Source organism: Dasypus novemcinctus, chromosome 14 (genome assembly GCF_030445035.2).
Source record: "Dasypus novemcinctus isolate mDasNov1 chromosome 14, mDasNov1.1.hap2, whole genome shotgun sequence".
In the NCBI taxonomy this organism is placed as follows: Eukaryota; Metazoa; Chordata; class Mammalia; order Cingulata; family Dasypodidae; genus Dasypus; species Dasypus novemcinctus.
Window position 1 is genome coordinate 47,928,227 of NC_080686.1, and position 14,572 is coordinate 47,942,798.

Genomic DNA, 14,572 nt, shown 5'->3' on the forward strand with positions numbered 1-14,572 from the left:
CTTATCTTTACCTGCCTCTCTTACCACTCTACCTCTCATTCACTTTGTCCTTGCCACTCTGATGTGTCTACTTTCCCTTGAAAGAACTAAGCATTTTCCTGCTTTTGAGCTTTGCACTTGGCTGTTTCAGAATGTTCTTCACTCAGATGCTTGCAGAGATCTCTTCTTTCACACTCAACTTCATTCAGTTTAAACATCACCTTATCAGGAAGCTTGTCTCTAAAAATACTATTTAATATAGCACCCTCCTGCCTACCTTGCCTCCTAATAAAACTATTTGTATATTATTAACCTGCCTCCCCTCTGAGGGCAGGATCAGAATGTATCCATAAGACTCAGAACCATGCCTGGCAGAGAGTAGGTGTGAATGAATGGATGGGGGTGGGGGGCGGAGCGGCAGATGCATTGCATGATTCTGGTAAACTGTTAAAGCCTTAAATGATTTCAATTAAACTTTTAAGAATTCATATGCAACTTTTCAAAAAGCTGCATAGACAAGGTAAACACAAAATCTAAATCTTACCCACAATACTGATTCTACCTATATTTGATGATGAAGCTGTTACTAGTCAACATTTAAGTATTTAAAATAAAAGCAGCATTGTGCTAAGATTATCCAGTTTAATCCCCACAATACCCCTATTCAGTATATGTTTTATCCCATTTTACAAAAACAGAAATGAGGCTTAACAAACTTAAGAGACCAGCTATAAAAGATAGGAAGTGGCAGAGCTGGGATTAGATCTCAGTGTGCCTAACTCTTGAACCTAATTTCTTAAGCATAGAATAAAAGCCTCCTGGAGCTACTTGTTAATTGCTATGATCTTTACTTGTTGGTCATTCATATATGCATACAGGTTAAGAAGAAACATTTTAAAAATAATGTTTAGGAAGTCAAAGGTTAAATTTTGTAATTATTAAACAATAATACATATACACAAGATACTTTTCTTTTTTTCAATTTTGAGCTAAAAGTTAAGTCTCATGACTGTTTGCCTAATGAGCTAGGGTAGCTCTTATGGTCTGGATTACACAAATATGTTCTAATACCCAAACTGGTGAGCTGTTGCTATGGCTGTGAAAGTTTTCGTGTGTGAGTACATAGATACGGTGCCTCAGAGCTGTGGCTTGGTGTGCTCTGAGAGACTTCTTGGGAGGGCCTCTCCAGAGGAAAGTGTGAGATGAATCCTTAATGTCGGTTTTTCACGGCTAACTGTTGTTCTTCAGAGGAACAGCCTCAAACTCAAGAACAGAAAGTAGATAAATTAGGGAGAGAATTACTAACAAAGGAAGGAGATACTCTGAATTTTCTGGTTCTCTAGACGAGACAGTGCCGAGTCAGAGTTGGGGACTCAAAAGAGCCTCACTACCCCATTCTTCCTTCTCTGCCACATTGTACTGACACCCTGTTTGACCCATGAATCCCCTTACTGAAGAAGAATGGAATGACTAGATAGTAGTAACCCGGTTTTTATGGTTGCACAGAAAATTGACGCTTCAGTATGTTTCACATCATGCTTCAAAAGCCTGTGAAGTCAGCAGTAGCTGTCCATCACACTTTCTCCCAGAGGAAGGCAGGTTCAGATATCAAACACTGTGTGTGCTGGGTTTTAGTAGGAGCTACTTTTTACAGAATCAAGGAAGATTCTGGTTGTTACAGAACCAAATTATATGAAGCTAAATCCTGTTCATTAATTCTGATTAGATGCTGAAAATTGATTTAGTATCTTTCCTCAGTATGGACATAAATGTATTTTTCTTCTACCATGAGTCTTAAAAAGTGGTTTCATATTCAAGATAGCTGTTGTCTAATTCACTTTTAAGGTATGCAGAGTAACTTCTTTGAGATTCTATTTGGGGAAAATGTCAGAAATGTTAAGTGGGAACTAATCAGAGGAACTGTAGAGTGTCTTTGAATTCGTTTATAGCATGAGAACATGTAATATTTTGGGGAGCATGCTCTTATATAATGCAAGTAAAACTACCCAGCTTTTGTAAAGCACCACGGCCTTGTGATAGCAGTTTTTTTTTTAAAGATTTATTTATTTTATTTATTTCTCTCCCCCAGTTGTCTGTTCTCTGTGTCTATTTGTTGTGTGTTCTTCTTTGACCTCTTCTGTTGTCAGTGGCACCGGAATCTGTGTTTCTTTTTGTTGCGTCATCTTGCTGCGTCAGCTCTCCGTGTGCGGTGCCATTCCTGGGCAGGCTGCACTTTCTTTCGCGCTGGGCGGCTCTCTTTACGGGGTGCACTCCTTGCGTGTGGGGCTCCCCTTTGGCGGGCACATCCCTGGGTGGCAGGGCACTCCTTGCAGTGCATGCGCATGGGCCAGCTCCACACGGGTGAAGGAGGCCTGGGGTTTGAACCGCGGACCTCCCCTGCGGTAGGCGGACGCTCTAACCACTGGGCCAAGTCCACTTCCCTGATATCAGTTTTGATTTCTTGTTGACTTTATGCTCTGTTGGGATTGCATGATTCATTCCTCCTTTTTCATTTTGAGTTTAAAATATGCAAACAGTGTATTTCAAGGTACTGCAAGTGTGTGTATAATTTAGAATTTCCTCCCAAGTATCTTGAGTTAATTATCAAAAAATTTGCTGAAATGTAATTTTTTAAAGTTTCAGAAAATATTAAGGCTGCCTTTAAATGAGACTTGCTTATGTTTAGGAAATACTTTGAACATATGCAGCTACTGTTCCCAAGCAACTGACTGGGTTAAATTCACGGATGGGCTCTCATGCTGTGAAGTTAATCATCAACTCTTTTTTACTTTAAAATTCAAAATGTCCTTTATTTTATTGTTCTCTTTGTTTAAAATCAAAAACAAAAACCAGGCTGCAGATACTTTGGCTGTGAGGCAAAAAAGAAGAATTTATGATATCACCAATGTCTTGGAAGGAATTGACCTGATTGAAAAAAAGTCAAAAAATAGTATCCAATGGAAGTAAGTTATAAACCAATGTCCTCTTCTAAAACCTTTATTTTTCTTCCCAATGCTGTATGGAATCTGATCTTTCTAACTTTTATTACACCTAAATCCTCTATTTTAGCCCTCCATATATATCAGCTTCATGTTGGGATGTTCCCTTACTTTTCCTGCTGCTGTTTAATTTACATCCTTAAAGTTTTAGTCTTATTTTCCCTCTCAGGCACATTTGGCACACACTGCATACTGCTTTTACTTTATTAATCCTTCTCTGCCTAAGTGTTTATCTCCCTAACTAATATAAACTACAAATACTGTCGATCCTCATTATTCATGGATTCCCTATTGCTGCTTGTCCTACTCGTTAAATTTGTTTGTAACTGCAAAATCAATATTCTCAATGCTTTTAGTCCTTGGCAGACATGTTTAAAGCAGTGAAAAATTAGAGTAGCCCAACTAGGCTCTGTCAATCTGAAGTTAAATAAAGGGATTCCCTGCCTTCTTGTTTCAGTTCTTATACTGTAAACAAGTGTCATTTTTATAGAATATTAAGTGGCACATTTTTTTTGCATTTTTGTGTGCTTTCAGTTGGGGATTTCACTGTTCATAATGGCCCCCAAGTATAATCCTGAAGTGCTGTCTAGTGTTCCTAAGAGCAAGAATGCTGTGATGTGCCTTACAGAGAAAAATACATGTTAGATAACATACTTGCTTTATAGTGCTGTTAGTCCTGAGTTCAGTGTTAATTAATCTGTGCCTTATTTGATGAGCTCCAATTACCTGTCCCCCAAAGTGCTTTATGATTAACTTGCTTAAATTTGTGTTCAGAGGCATTTTTAAAATGTTGTTCTAAAATATTCTGAAGGCAGTGATACTGTTTCTAAATGGGGTTAAACAGGGGCAGACTCTAAAATGCTGGTGAAACAATGAACTTCCTAGGGAATCATTGGACACAATTTTAAGGAGGAAGCAAAAGTGTAAGGTGCCACAAAACAAGGTTATGTATGGATGGACTGACTAAATATGAACAGGGTGCCTTAGGAACCTCACCCCTGTATCCCCTAGGGGCAGTGGTTCAGTATTTGCTAATCCATTATTCTCTGGGACTTTACAAAACATAATATAGAAAGAAACTTAATAATGAGAATCAACTGTTATTGATTAAAGTGCATGTTTTCATTTATTAACTATTGCATGATTGCTTGTGACAACTGAAAACCAAATACTCTGTTTTTCAAGTTTTGTCCCTGTCACTTTATTGGGGGTGGGGGGGAGTTAAAATACCAACAAAATATTAAAGATTTTAATTTATTTTGCCAGTATCTCAGACTAAGTCATGAAATTGTCAAATGTGACTATTTAGTGTTGATATCCTTTTGGTATTTGTTATGAACCACTTCTAGAAGACAAATTCTACTTTCAGTATATTGAGGATTTTTGTAATTTGATTGTTCTTGTCAGTAATTTTTCTAAGCAAATATGTTAAGATTTCTGATTTTTAAATATTCTAAAGATTTCATATTGAATTTTTAGAAGAATAAAGATTTTTACCTTGAATATGTTAACTAGTTAAGTCAGTTTTATTACTACGAAAATTAAGTAGCACCTGGGTCTGATACTGGGGATATTAATTTTTATATATTTTTAAGAGGCGTAGGTGCTGGCTGTAATACTAAGGAAGTCATTGATAGATTAAGGTATCTTAAAGCTGAAATTGAAGATCTAGAAATGAAGGAAAGAGAACTTGATCAGCAGAAGTTGTGGCTACAGCAAAGCATCAAAAATGTGATGGATGACTCCATTAATAATAGATATCCTTTCAAATAAATTATACATATAGTTATAGAGTATGTATTTATATAACATCCTTCCAGGTTGAAGGTCAGTTGCTTTATTCTAGTACTTTTAGAGAGATTTTAAGTAAATATAAAGCTTTAATTTTATAATATTCCTCTAACAATTTATATTAGTAATTTAAAATTTTTTAACCTTTTTAAGTTATATGGTACATGCATTAACAATATTTCTACATTGCTCAGAGAAAAAAAGAAGTTTCATCTCATTTAGATCTACTGATAGGATAGAATATGCTAGCCAAAAAGTTGTGCTTAGAGGTCCGTGAATATCAGACCTCATTGTCAAGTGCATAGGTCTATTAAAATTATGATGATCCTGGTCCTAAAGTAGTAAAAATTCAGTAACTCTCTAAGTTTTGAAAAATTAATTTTGGTTTGAAAATGAAATGCCATGGGCCCACAATCAATCCAGGATACCATCTGTCTAATTAGCCCAAAAATAGTACCAGCCAGTGGGCAGGGATCCAAGTCTTGCATATCTATCGTATTATATTGGGGGGAAATAAATATTGGTGATACATTCCATGTTTTCCTTATAATTCCCTGTCTGTTCTTAAATATCTGCAATCCTCTTGATTTGTGAACTTTTGTCTGCACTCTTAAGGAAACTTTTATATACTTTTAAATTTGTACTACCACCCATGAATCTTTTTGCTAATTGTATACAAAATAACTTATTTTTCGTGTTGTCTTGGATTTGGTAAACAAGTCCAGTATCTCACTTATGTCCTTTCTATGTATCAGAGCTCCTTAAGAGTTTGATAACAATGGGAGTTTTCAGGCTGTGCTCTGTGGAGCTCCAAGATTCAAAAACCCTTGAACTAACTGATTGTGAACTTTGATTCAAGATCAGCTTGAACATTGAATTCCTCAAAACTCTGATCCAAGAAGCAGCTTGGAGGTGCATACACCTGCTTTCTAATCTTACCACTCGCCTCCTTTTCCCTACCCATCTTCCACCCTGGAGAAGCCCTTGTCTCTTTGAGGAATGTTCACTGTGTGCCGTCTCTCCCCCAAGGGTCCTCAAATGTCACAGAAATCAAAAGTGGCCTCTTAGAGCAAAGGATGGACACTCCTTACGGACCCTTATCTGATGATCTTTGCCTTTCCAGACAAAAGAGTGCTTTTGTTTTTATCTATATATATAGCAGCCCCTATATGATTTTGTATTTTACTTTGGCCTTCAGGTTTATCATCTTAATTTAAATGGTTAGAACTTGATTTAAATGTTGTTCCTTAACTTTTTATGACAGTACATTTTCCTATGTAACTCATGAGGATATCTGTAATTGCTTTAATGGTAAGTACTGTTAGCAATTTTTTTTTTACATTCTTTCTCTAATCAACTTATATAGTATACGGTAATTCAAAACTCCCCGTGAATAGAGAATTTCACCCCATTAGGGTAATATAAGTCATTGTTTTTAGTAGATGTGGACATTTTGTCTTGCTCTTCAGTGCTGTATATTGATAGGTTGCTTTTGTTTCTGTTTTCATAACTGCTTTTACAGCTTTCACTTCATTTGCCTCCATTGGTAGGTACAAACTGGGCAGGTTGGGGTGGGCAGGAAGCAGAGTCAGAGAAGGGTTAAGCAACAGTCTCAGAGTACAAGAGTCAGTGACCAAACCTGACCTATATAACGATTCACATCAGTCACAGCTGTATCAACTATACACAGCAAGTATGCTAGTCGTAAATGGAACTCAAAGAAAATTTGCGGAAAGAATAAGAATCCATTTAATAAACAGAAAATTATTCCTAATTCTGTTACATCCCTTGTTCCCATCTTTTCCCCTTGAAATGACAACATAATGTATTAATGACTGAAATTGGGAGTGGGATCTGTTTTCCCAAAATTATAACACAGGCAAAATGAAATTTTGCATATGCAGTTAAATTTCAACGTGCATATCCCATTAAAAGGACAACCTTCTGTATTACATACGTATTATAACATTCTGCCACACACTTTTTCAAATATAATCTGGCTTTCTATCTAAGTCTATATTGGAAATATGTGTGACCTAATTGCTCTATTTTGCCATCATATCTCCTGAACTTTCAAAGAAAGTTTGGAGAAAGTTTTAATCTGCAACTCGACAATTAAGCAATTGAAATATTTCAAATAAAGTGTTACTTAATTAGAGCTAAAATGTCTTCAGAATCTCAGACTTTCCTAGAGACCAAAGCCATCTGAGTAATGAACTTGTGCTGAATTTAATGAGAAAAACAGAACTAATAGTGTTTATTCTGTTCTAGGAAGTGTAATATATGTATTATCTCATTTAATCCTCAAAACAAACCCATGCAATAGGTTACATTTCCTCCATTTTACAGAATTAAAAACTGAAGCCCCAGATTACCTAGCTAATAGCATGGGATTCCAAATAAGCCTTCTGACTCTAGAGCCCAAACTCTCAACACTATATTCCATGATAAATAGTAGTTTCTGAAATTTTTAATTTGGATTTATTTTTTAACTAGGTGATACACTTTTGGCCATTCAAGCACCTTCTGGTACACAGCTGGAGGTACCTATTCCAGAAATGGTATGTAGGATACTTTTATATAAGTGGGAAGAATGGATCTACTGTCTCAGGAGGGACAAATATACTTTCTTTACCTGAATATGAGCTAAATGTCTGTAAACACTTCCTTTCAAATGATCTTACTGAAAGCGTTTATCTGAATTTGGATTTCTTTAGTACTTTGGTAAAATACAAGTGTTTTAATCATTTAACATTTTCATTATAAAGAATATTCCTTTAATTTGATTTTATTTGAACTAGAAGAAAAATCAGTTAAAATAAGCACATCTATAACTGATAAAAAATCCTAAGGAAGAAAAAAGTTCAATTTAAATATCAACATACTAGATTGCTTTAAAAGATGTCTTTTAAAAGACAAACATTTTCTGACTTTTTTCAATAAAAAACATGTAGTGACTTAATACTATGTAGAAGTTTCATGAATTTAGTTTTTGGATTCACATTTTTAACTTTTGGACTTAGTTATAGCAACCAAAATAGGGAGTAGAAAAAGACTACTATATTTTCTACCCCTCTTCCAGGTATTTTAGTTGTTTGTATATAGGGCATTTATATTAACTAGAATCTGAACCTTCAGTATATTTTACTTTTTTGAAATGAAGGGATTTTATATTTATGTTTACATCTCTGTAGCAAATCAGTTGTCTTTATACTTGCTGAATGGGGTGAAAAAGAGTTGTAATTTGTGGTGAAATAGTTGTCAGTTAAGATGGCATTTTGAGAATGTTGAGATGGCAGCATCCAGGGAAAAGAGTCCAAATACATGGAAGATGTTTGGACCACTGCTGTGCTGCTGATATGTAAAATTTTACACAGCAAAAATAGATGTTTGCCAGAATTCTACAACCAAGAATCTTGATGGTGCTGAGAGTATTTGAGAAAAGCTTACTTTTTAGGGGCAAGTGTTTTGAGCCCTCAATTTACTTTTCTTTTTAAAAATTTTATTATTTACTTATTTATTCACACACACACACACCCCATTTGTGCTTGCGTGTCTGTTTGTTGTGTGCTCATTGTCTTTTTTTGGGAGGCATCAGAACTGAATTCAAGACCTCCCATGTGGAAGAGAGGTACCTAAATACTTGGGCCACCTCCTCTCCCTGCTTTGCTGGGTCTCATTATGTTTTCCTCCTTATGTCTCCTAATTGCACCATCTTGTTGCATCAGCTCACTGTGCTAGCTGGCTGTCTTGCTTGTCTTCTTTAGGAAGCACAGGGAACCAAACTTGGACCTCCCCTGTTGTAAGTGGGAGCTCAATCACTTGAGCCACATTCCCTCAATTTCCTTTTCTATCCTTGGTTTCTCATCTTTTGTTTTGACTTGGTAACTTGTTTGTTTATTTTTGTTTTGGTGACTTCTTAACATTATGTTAGTACCTGACAGCTTTGTCTGTCTTGTTTTTAATGTAATACCAAGTTTCAACATAGCTAGAAATGTTAATATTTATTCATTTGTTCTACCAATAACTTCAAAGGGCCAGAATGGACAAAAGAAATACCAGATCAATTTAAAGAGTCACTCAGGACCTATCCACGTGCTACTTATAAATAAAGAGTCCAGTTCCTCTAAGCCTGTGGTTTTTCCTGTTCCCCCACCTGATGACCTCACGCAACCTTCCTCTCAACCCTCAACTCCCGTGACTCCACAGAAACCCAACCTGGCAACCCAGAATCTGCCTGAGCCACCTGCCTCTGAAAGAAGCGAGACCCTTCAGCATACACCAGCTACAGATATATCTTCAGGTGGGTTTAGGCCTCTGTTTTAAAAATTAGAATATATGGGAAAAGGATTATGAATACTGTATTAAACAAGTTGATGATTGAGCTTCTGTGAATTAGTTGGGATGTTATTTCTAATATCTAATACAGGAAGCCAAAATAGTAAGCTTAATTTTAATCAAATATTCAGTGTCTCCTTTTTGTCCATTGCTGGGATAGATGTTATGAGGAAAGTTTACAAACATATCCTGTCTTTAATATTACTACAAATTTGTTTCATAGGCAGGATATATTCATACCGTGTGGGCATAAATCTATAAACAAATATATGCAGTTCAGAAATATGCAATCAGAAACAATATAGTATGGTTAAGACTTGTATAGAATAATGATTATTGAGTAAGGGAAAGACAGTTATGGGCCAAGGTTAGCTGTTTTCCTTAGAATACTGTTTTTTGGTAAGGTGATCATCTTTGAGGAAAAATTCTTCCCTGAGTGAAACCCAAAGGAATTACCGAGGTGTCAGGGTAGCTAGTGGAATAAATGAATGGCATTTAGAAAGAAGGCCAGTCTTCCTAAAGAGTACCTATTTGGTTTAAGCCAAATTTGTTCCTTTTCCTCCTTTTACTATTTAAATAAATATTTCAGCTTTTATCTGAGGTTCACATTGTTAGGTTCTTTTATCCTCCTAGTAATTAACTCTAGGATAAACTATTGAAATATGTTTTACCTTTAAGAAAAATCAAACTAATGTAGAATGTTATAGAGTTGATAAATGGTCTTACTTTCAATTATTTAGGAAATCTTGCCTTCCTAACTTGTTTCCTCTATGAAAAGATAAACAGCTAAAATAGTAAAAACAGGGCATCAGGAGCAGGGGTCACATCCCCTAATTTTATAAAAATGCCCTTGGTACCCATCTTCACGCTTGGTTAAGCATTTAGCAGCTCCTTATTGATTTCCCATGAAGGGCATGTGGTAGGTATTCCTTCAGTGATTGTTGAAGGAATGAATTCATGGCAATTTAGATGTAGTATCACAGATAATTGAAACTATACATAATCCCTTGTTTTATTTTACCTTTGGCATGTGTCTCATTGGAATGTGGCAGGAGTCAACTACTCTGGGAGTTCACAGTAATTATAAATGAAGCTGAAAAGATGTAAATGGACATGGAATACTTTTCAGTTTCTCATGGCTCGTCTATTTTCCTCCTTTCGTTCCAAGTATTTCTATGCCATAGGGCATGGGGATGCACTATAAAAAATGTAGTCCTGCACAACCAATCCAATGTCCACATAGAAGAGGTGGCATTGGATTGGGAAAAGTGGACATGGTGGACGATGGGTATGGGGAAGGGCAGGAAGAGATGAGAGGTGGGGGCGTATTTGGGACGTGGAGCTGCCCTGGATGGCGCCTCGGGGGTGATCACCGGACATCGTGGATCCTCACAGGGCCCACTGGATGGAATGGAGGAGAGTATGGGCCATGATGTGGACCATTGTCTATGAGGTGCAGAGGTGCCCAAAGATGTACTTACCAAATCCAATGGATGTGTCATGATGATGGGAACGAGTGTTGTTGGGGGGGGAGAGGGGGGGTGGGGGGGTGGGGTTGAATGGGACCTCACATATATATTTTTAATGTAATATTATTACAAAGTCAATTAAAAAAAAAAAAATGTAGTCCTCAAAAAGCTTATAATCTAATTGGGGTGAATACAGCAGACAAGTTTATATGACTTAGAGACAATCATTAGATACAATTATTGCTTTCCACAAATAATTAAAAAATATTTTAGAGAAGCAGACTTGGCCCAATGGATAGGGCATCCGCCTATATGGGAGGTCCGCGGTTCAAACCCCGGGTCTCCTTGACATGTTTGGAGATGGCCCGTGTGCAGTGCTGATGCACACAAGGAGTGCCCTGCCATGCAGGGGTGTTCCCCGTGTAGGGGAGCCCCACGCGCAAGGAGTGCACCCCATAAGGAGAACCGCCCAATGTGAAAGAAAGTGCAGCCCAAGAATAGCGGTGCACACACGGAGAGCTGACACAACAAGATGATGCAACAAAAAGAAACACAGATTCCCATGCCGCTGATAAAAAAGTTATTTCAGTATTTAGTGTCTGTATATAGTTTTATATGTGGAAATAGTAGGGAAAGTAATTTGGGTTCAGATAAGAGAGAGCATTGTGTATCAGACTACTAAGTTAAGAATTCATACAATAAAACCAGGGAAGGTGTGTGACCATGGAAGTAGCACAGTTAGAACTGTACACTGGTGAACACAAGCATACTGGGATTAGAAAAGCACACTTAGGAAGATGCTTTTGCCCTTGGGAAGCAAAAAGAGATTAGGGGCTACGAAGGCTAAAGATTAGATATCTGCAGTTATGTACTGTTAAGAGTAATGTCAAGGCTAAAACAGGGTGATAACAATGGGAATGGAAATAAAGAACAAATGTGAGAAATAATTATTTGGTCAAAATAAGTAAAATATTACTGAATATCACACATATGTAATGCCTCCTAGAACTGCCAAGCCTGTACTACTCTTATCAGTGAGTTCTGATGATTAACCTGAATACCTCAAATACTATTTTCTGAACTCAATAGTTCTTACATATTGAATAGTTCCTACTTTTATTAGTGAATAATTAACTCACTGTAGTTTAAATTTAGGGGACTCAAGATTTCCTCCAACTTAGTTATGAAACTAGGAAGTAAATTCATTATACTTTTTCTTCTCTTAGATCTAATTTGGAATATTTTATGAAAAAAAATACTCAGTATAATGAACTCTGTTTTCTTTCCACAAAGTTCTAGGACTTTAACTTTGTGCTGTTAATTAGGCTGCTGATTGGACAGCCTGTGTTTAAATATAACCACCTTTAGTGTCAAGATATATAAGGAAATTTAACAAAACTTAATATTTCTGTTTCCAGCTGGATCTATTAGTGGAGATATCATTGATGAGTTAATGTCCTCTGATGGTAAGTAATTTAAAATTTTACTAACCATCTTACATCAATAATGCTTTTGAAAGTGACAGATTTTTAAAAAAATGAGAAACCTGTATTTTCTAGCTGCTTTTATTTAATATGATTGATGAACATTTTCCCTTAATATTACTTTATAGTAAATCACAGATATCCTTCAGAGAGTATTTTTATCTGCATTTTTAAAGAAAGGAATCCATAAGGGGATACTTGTCACCTTCACTGTATAAACTCCAAGGTGTTGGCACACTAGCCCTTTTCCCTCATGAAGAATCTGACCCAACAAGAGTTAAATAACATGCATAAAAGTGACCTGAAAAGCCAGTATTGTATTAAAGGAATAACACCAGAGATTGAACAATGAAATGACCCAAATTTCAGAAGGTAGAATGTGAATTTCATAATGTTTCCTATGTTTTTTTTTTTAAACTATGAGGCAATATTAAAGTATTTGACTAGTGTTAAGTACTATCCAAATAGAAAGCAATGTGATTGATATATATATATATATATTTTTTTTTTTTTTGGTTAAGTGCAAAAGTACTCATAAAATACCATTATTTAGTGTTGGATTGAAGTGTTCTGCAATTAAGTACAATGCTATTCTTCAACCCCAAAACAGGACCAATCCTAAAAGATATTCGAGTCTAAGAGCAAGTTCTCTGCAGTGCACCAGAAAGTCTTTTCCCCGTGCTTTTCATCCATTTTACCTGCCTGGCCTCTCTTGGAATTGGAGTTTGCAGTCCATGTTATAATCTTAAAGATGGTTACTCAACAGCCACTACCCATTGTCTATCACTTCTAGTTATTTGGAACCAGGTTCTTTTCTAAGCATTGATACAATAGTACGGAAAAACTATGTCCAGAATAGGCCTCAAGCAGGCTTAGGTATGAGCCAGTTTAAGGCTCCTCTCTCCCAAGCAATAGCGTTTAGAATGGAAGGTATAAGCAGAACAAACCTAATTTATTCATTTGTTATTGACACTAAATATTAATGGGGAGGGGGGTGAGAGAAATAAATATTACTACTATTCAAATAGCATTTACACTTTGAGGCCTGTCTATTCACTGAGTTTGTCATTCAGGTTATTTTAATTGAAGGAATGAAAGGAGGACTCAAGATTCAAGACCCTAATCCATCTTAATTTTACTTAAGAACTAAATTAAAGCTATTAATTCATGAACAAAAATTCAAGATACTTGACCACTTATTAGAAACTAATTTACTCTAGAAACAGGGGTCAGGAACAAGTTGGACAAAGCTGGATTACAGAGGCCAGTTGGGTATCACAAGCAACCAGGAGCACATAGGATAAAAAAAAAAATTGGAAAAAAGAAAAAGAAGAAAAACAGAAGATACCAAGAGGAAAAGGGGAATGTAGTTTGCTAAATATTACCCTGAGGCACTGTAAGTTTTAAGTTACCTACCCTTGTTTCAAAGTGCTAATTATCAACCCTACCTTTAAAGCTCAACCTGGATAGCTGCAAAAACATATAGTTAAATCCCCATCCTTAAGAAACTTAATTGGTCTGGCAAGGACCAAGGAGCCTGCCTATCAATGTTTTCAAAGCTCCCAGAGTGATTGTAATACATAGCTAAGATGAAAAGCCACCGTTTATAGACTTCAGAGCCACTGGCAAATTTTATGTATGTGACTCATACAAAACACCTGTTAATGTTGACTTATAGGTTCTTTTTAAAATGAGGAGGGATAAATTTCACACCAAGACAAGTTTTCCAGTGTCCATGAACATCACACTCTATATGCTGTCTCAACTGTTCATACAATTTAGCCACCAGGAATTTTATCTGCAGTGTTTGGGAAACAGCTGTGGCTCAAGCAATTGAGTTCCCATTTACCATATGGAGGACACAGGTCTAATCCCCATGACCTCTTGGTAAAAAAAAAAAAGAAAAAAGGCATCCTAGACCTGTGTGGAGAGGTGCAGGCCCCTGCATGGCGAAGCTATGCACCAAAAAAGGATGATGACACAACCACATAGGAGAAAAAACGGATTTTCAAAGCCATCCATTTTTTCTTAATCTTGGGTCAGGTTCAAATTGGGATCATAAAGAATACCCAGCCAGGTTCAGAGCAAAACAGAGTTTAGAGAAGTATGCTGGTAGGGAAGGGAGAATGCTTTTTCTGGTGCTGTTTCCCACTAGTAGTATAATGAGGCCATTATCTAATCAGAAGAAATTAAAAAATGATTTCAAAAATTTCTCTCCATTTTTACCTCTCTATAAGCTCTTAGATTCAGAGTCTTGGTTTCTAACAAACATACCAAAGACCTTGAAAGAGGGAACTATTAAGTCAACAAATGGTATGGAACCATTTAGAGATTCACTAAATATTTATGTAGAAGCAGAGAACATCAGCAAATTTATTGTTTTCAAAGTGGTAGCTTACTTAGCAGATCACAGAAAATGCTTTGACTATGAATGATGTCTGGTGACAAATTTAGCCAATAAAAATTTTAACCTTTATTCCTCAAGCTAATACCTGTAAATCAATGCATAAAT

At 36.3% G+C, this 14,572-nt stretch overlaps 1 protein-coding gene across 1 annotated transcript in view; it reads left to right on the forward strand.

The window, feature by feature from the left end:
- E2F5 (E2F transcription factor 5) overlaps window positions 1-14,572 on the forward strand; it is a 42,403-nt gene that overhangs the window by 26,898 nt on the left and 933 nt on the right. The window contains exons 2-7 of the mRNA XM_004474764.4: window positions 2,833-2,942; window positions 4,574-4,735; window positions 6,037-6,080; window positions 7,266-7,330; window positions 8,805-9,072; window positions 11,995-12,042. Coding sequence (XP_004474821.1) covers window positions 2,833-2,942; window positions 4,574-4,735; window positions 6,037-6,080; window positions 7,266-7,330; window positions 8,805-9,072; window positions 11,995-12,042 — 697 coding nt within the window. The remainder of the gene's footprint in view (window positions 1-2,832; window positions 2,943-4,573; window positions 4,736-6,036; window positions 6,081-7,265; window positions 7,331-8,804; window positions 9,073-11,994; window positions 12,043-14,572) is intronic.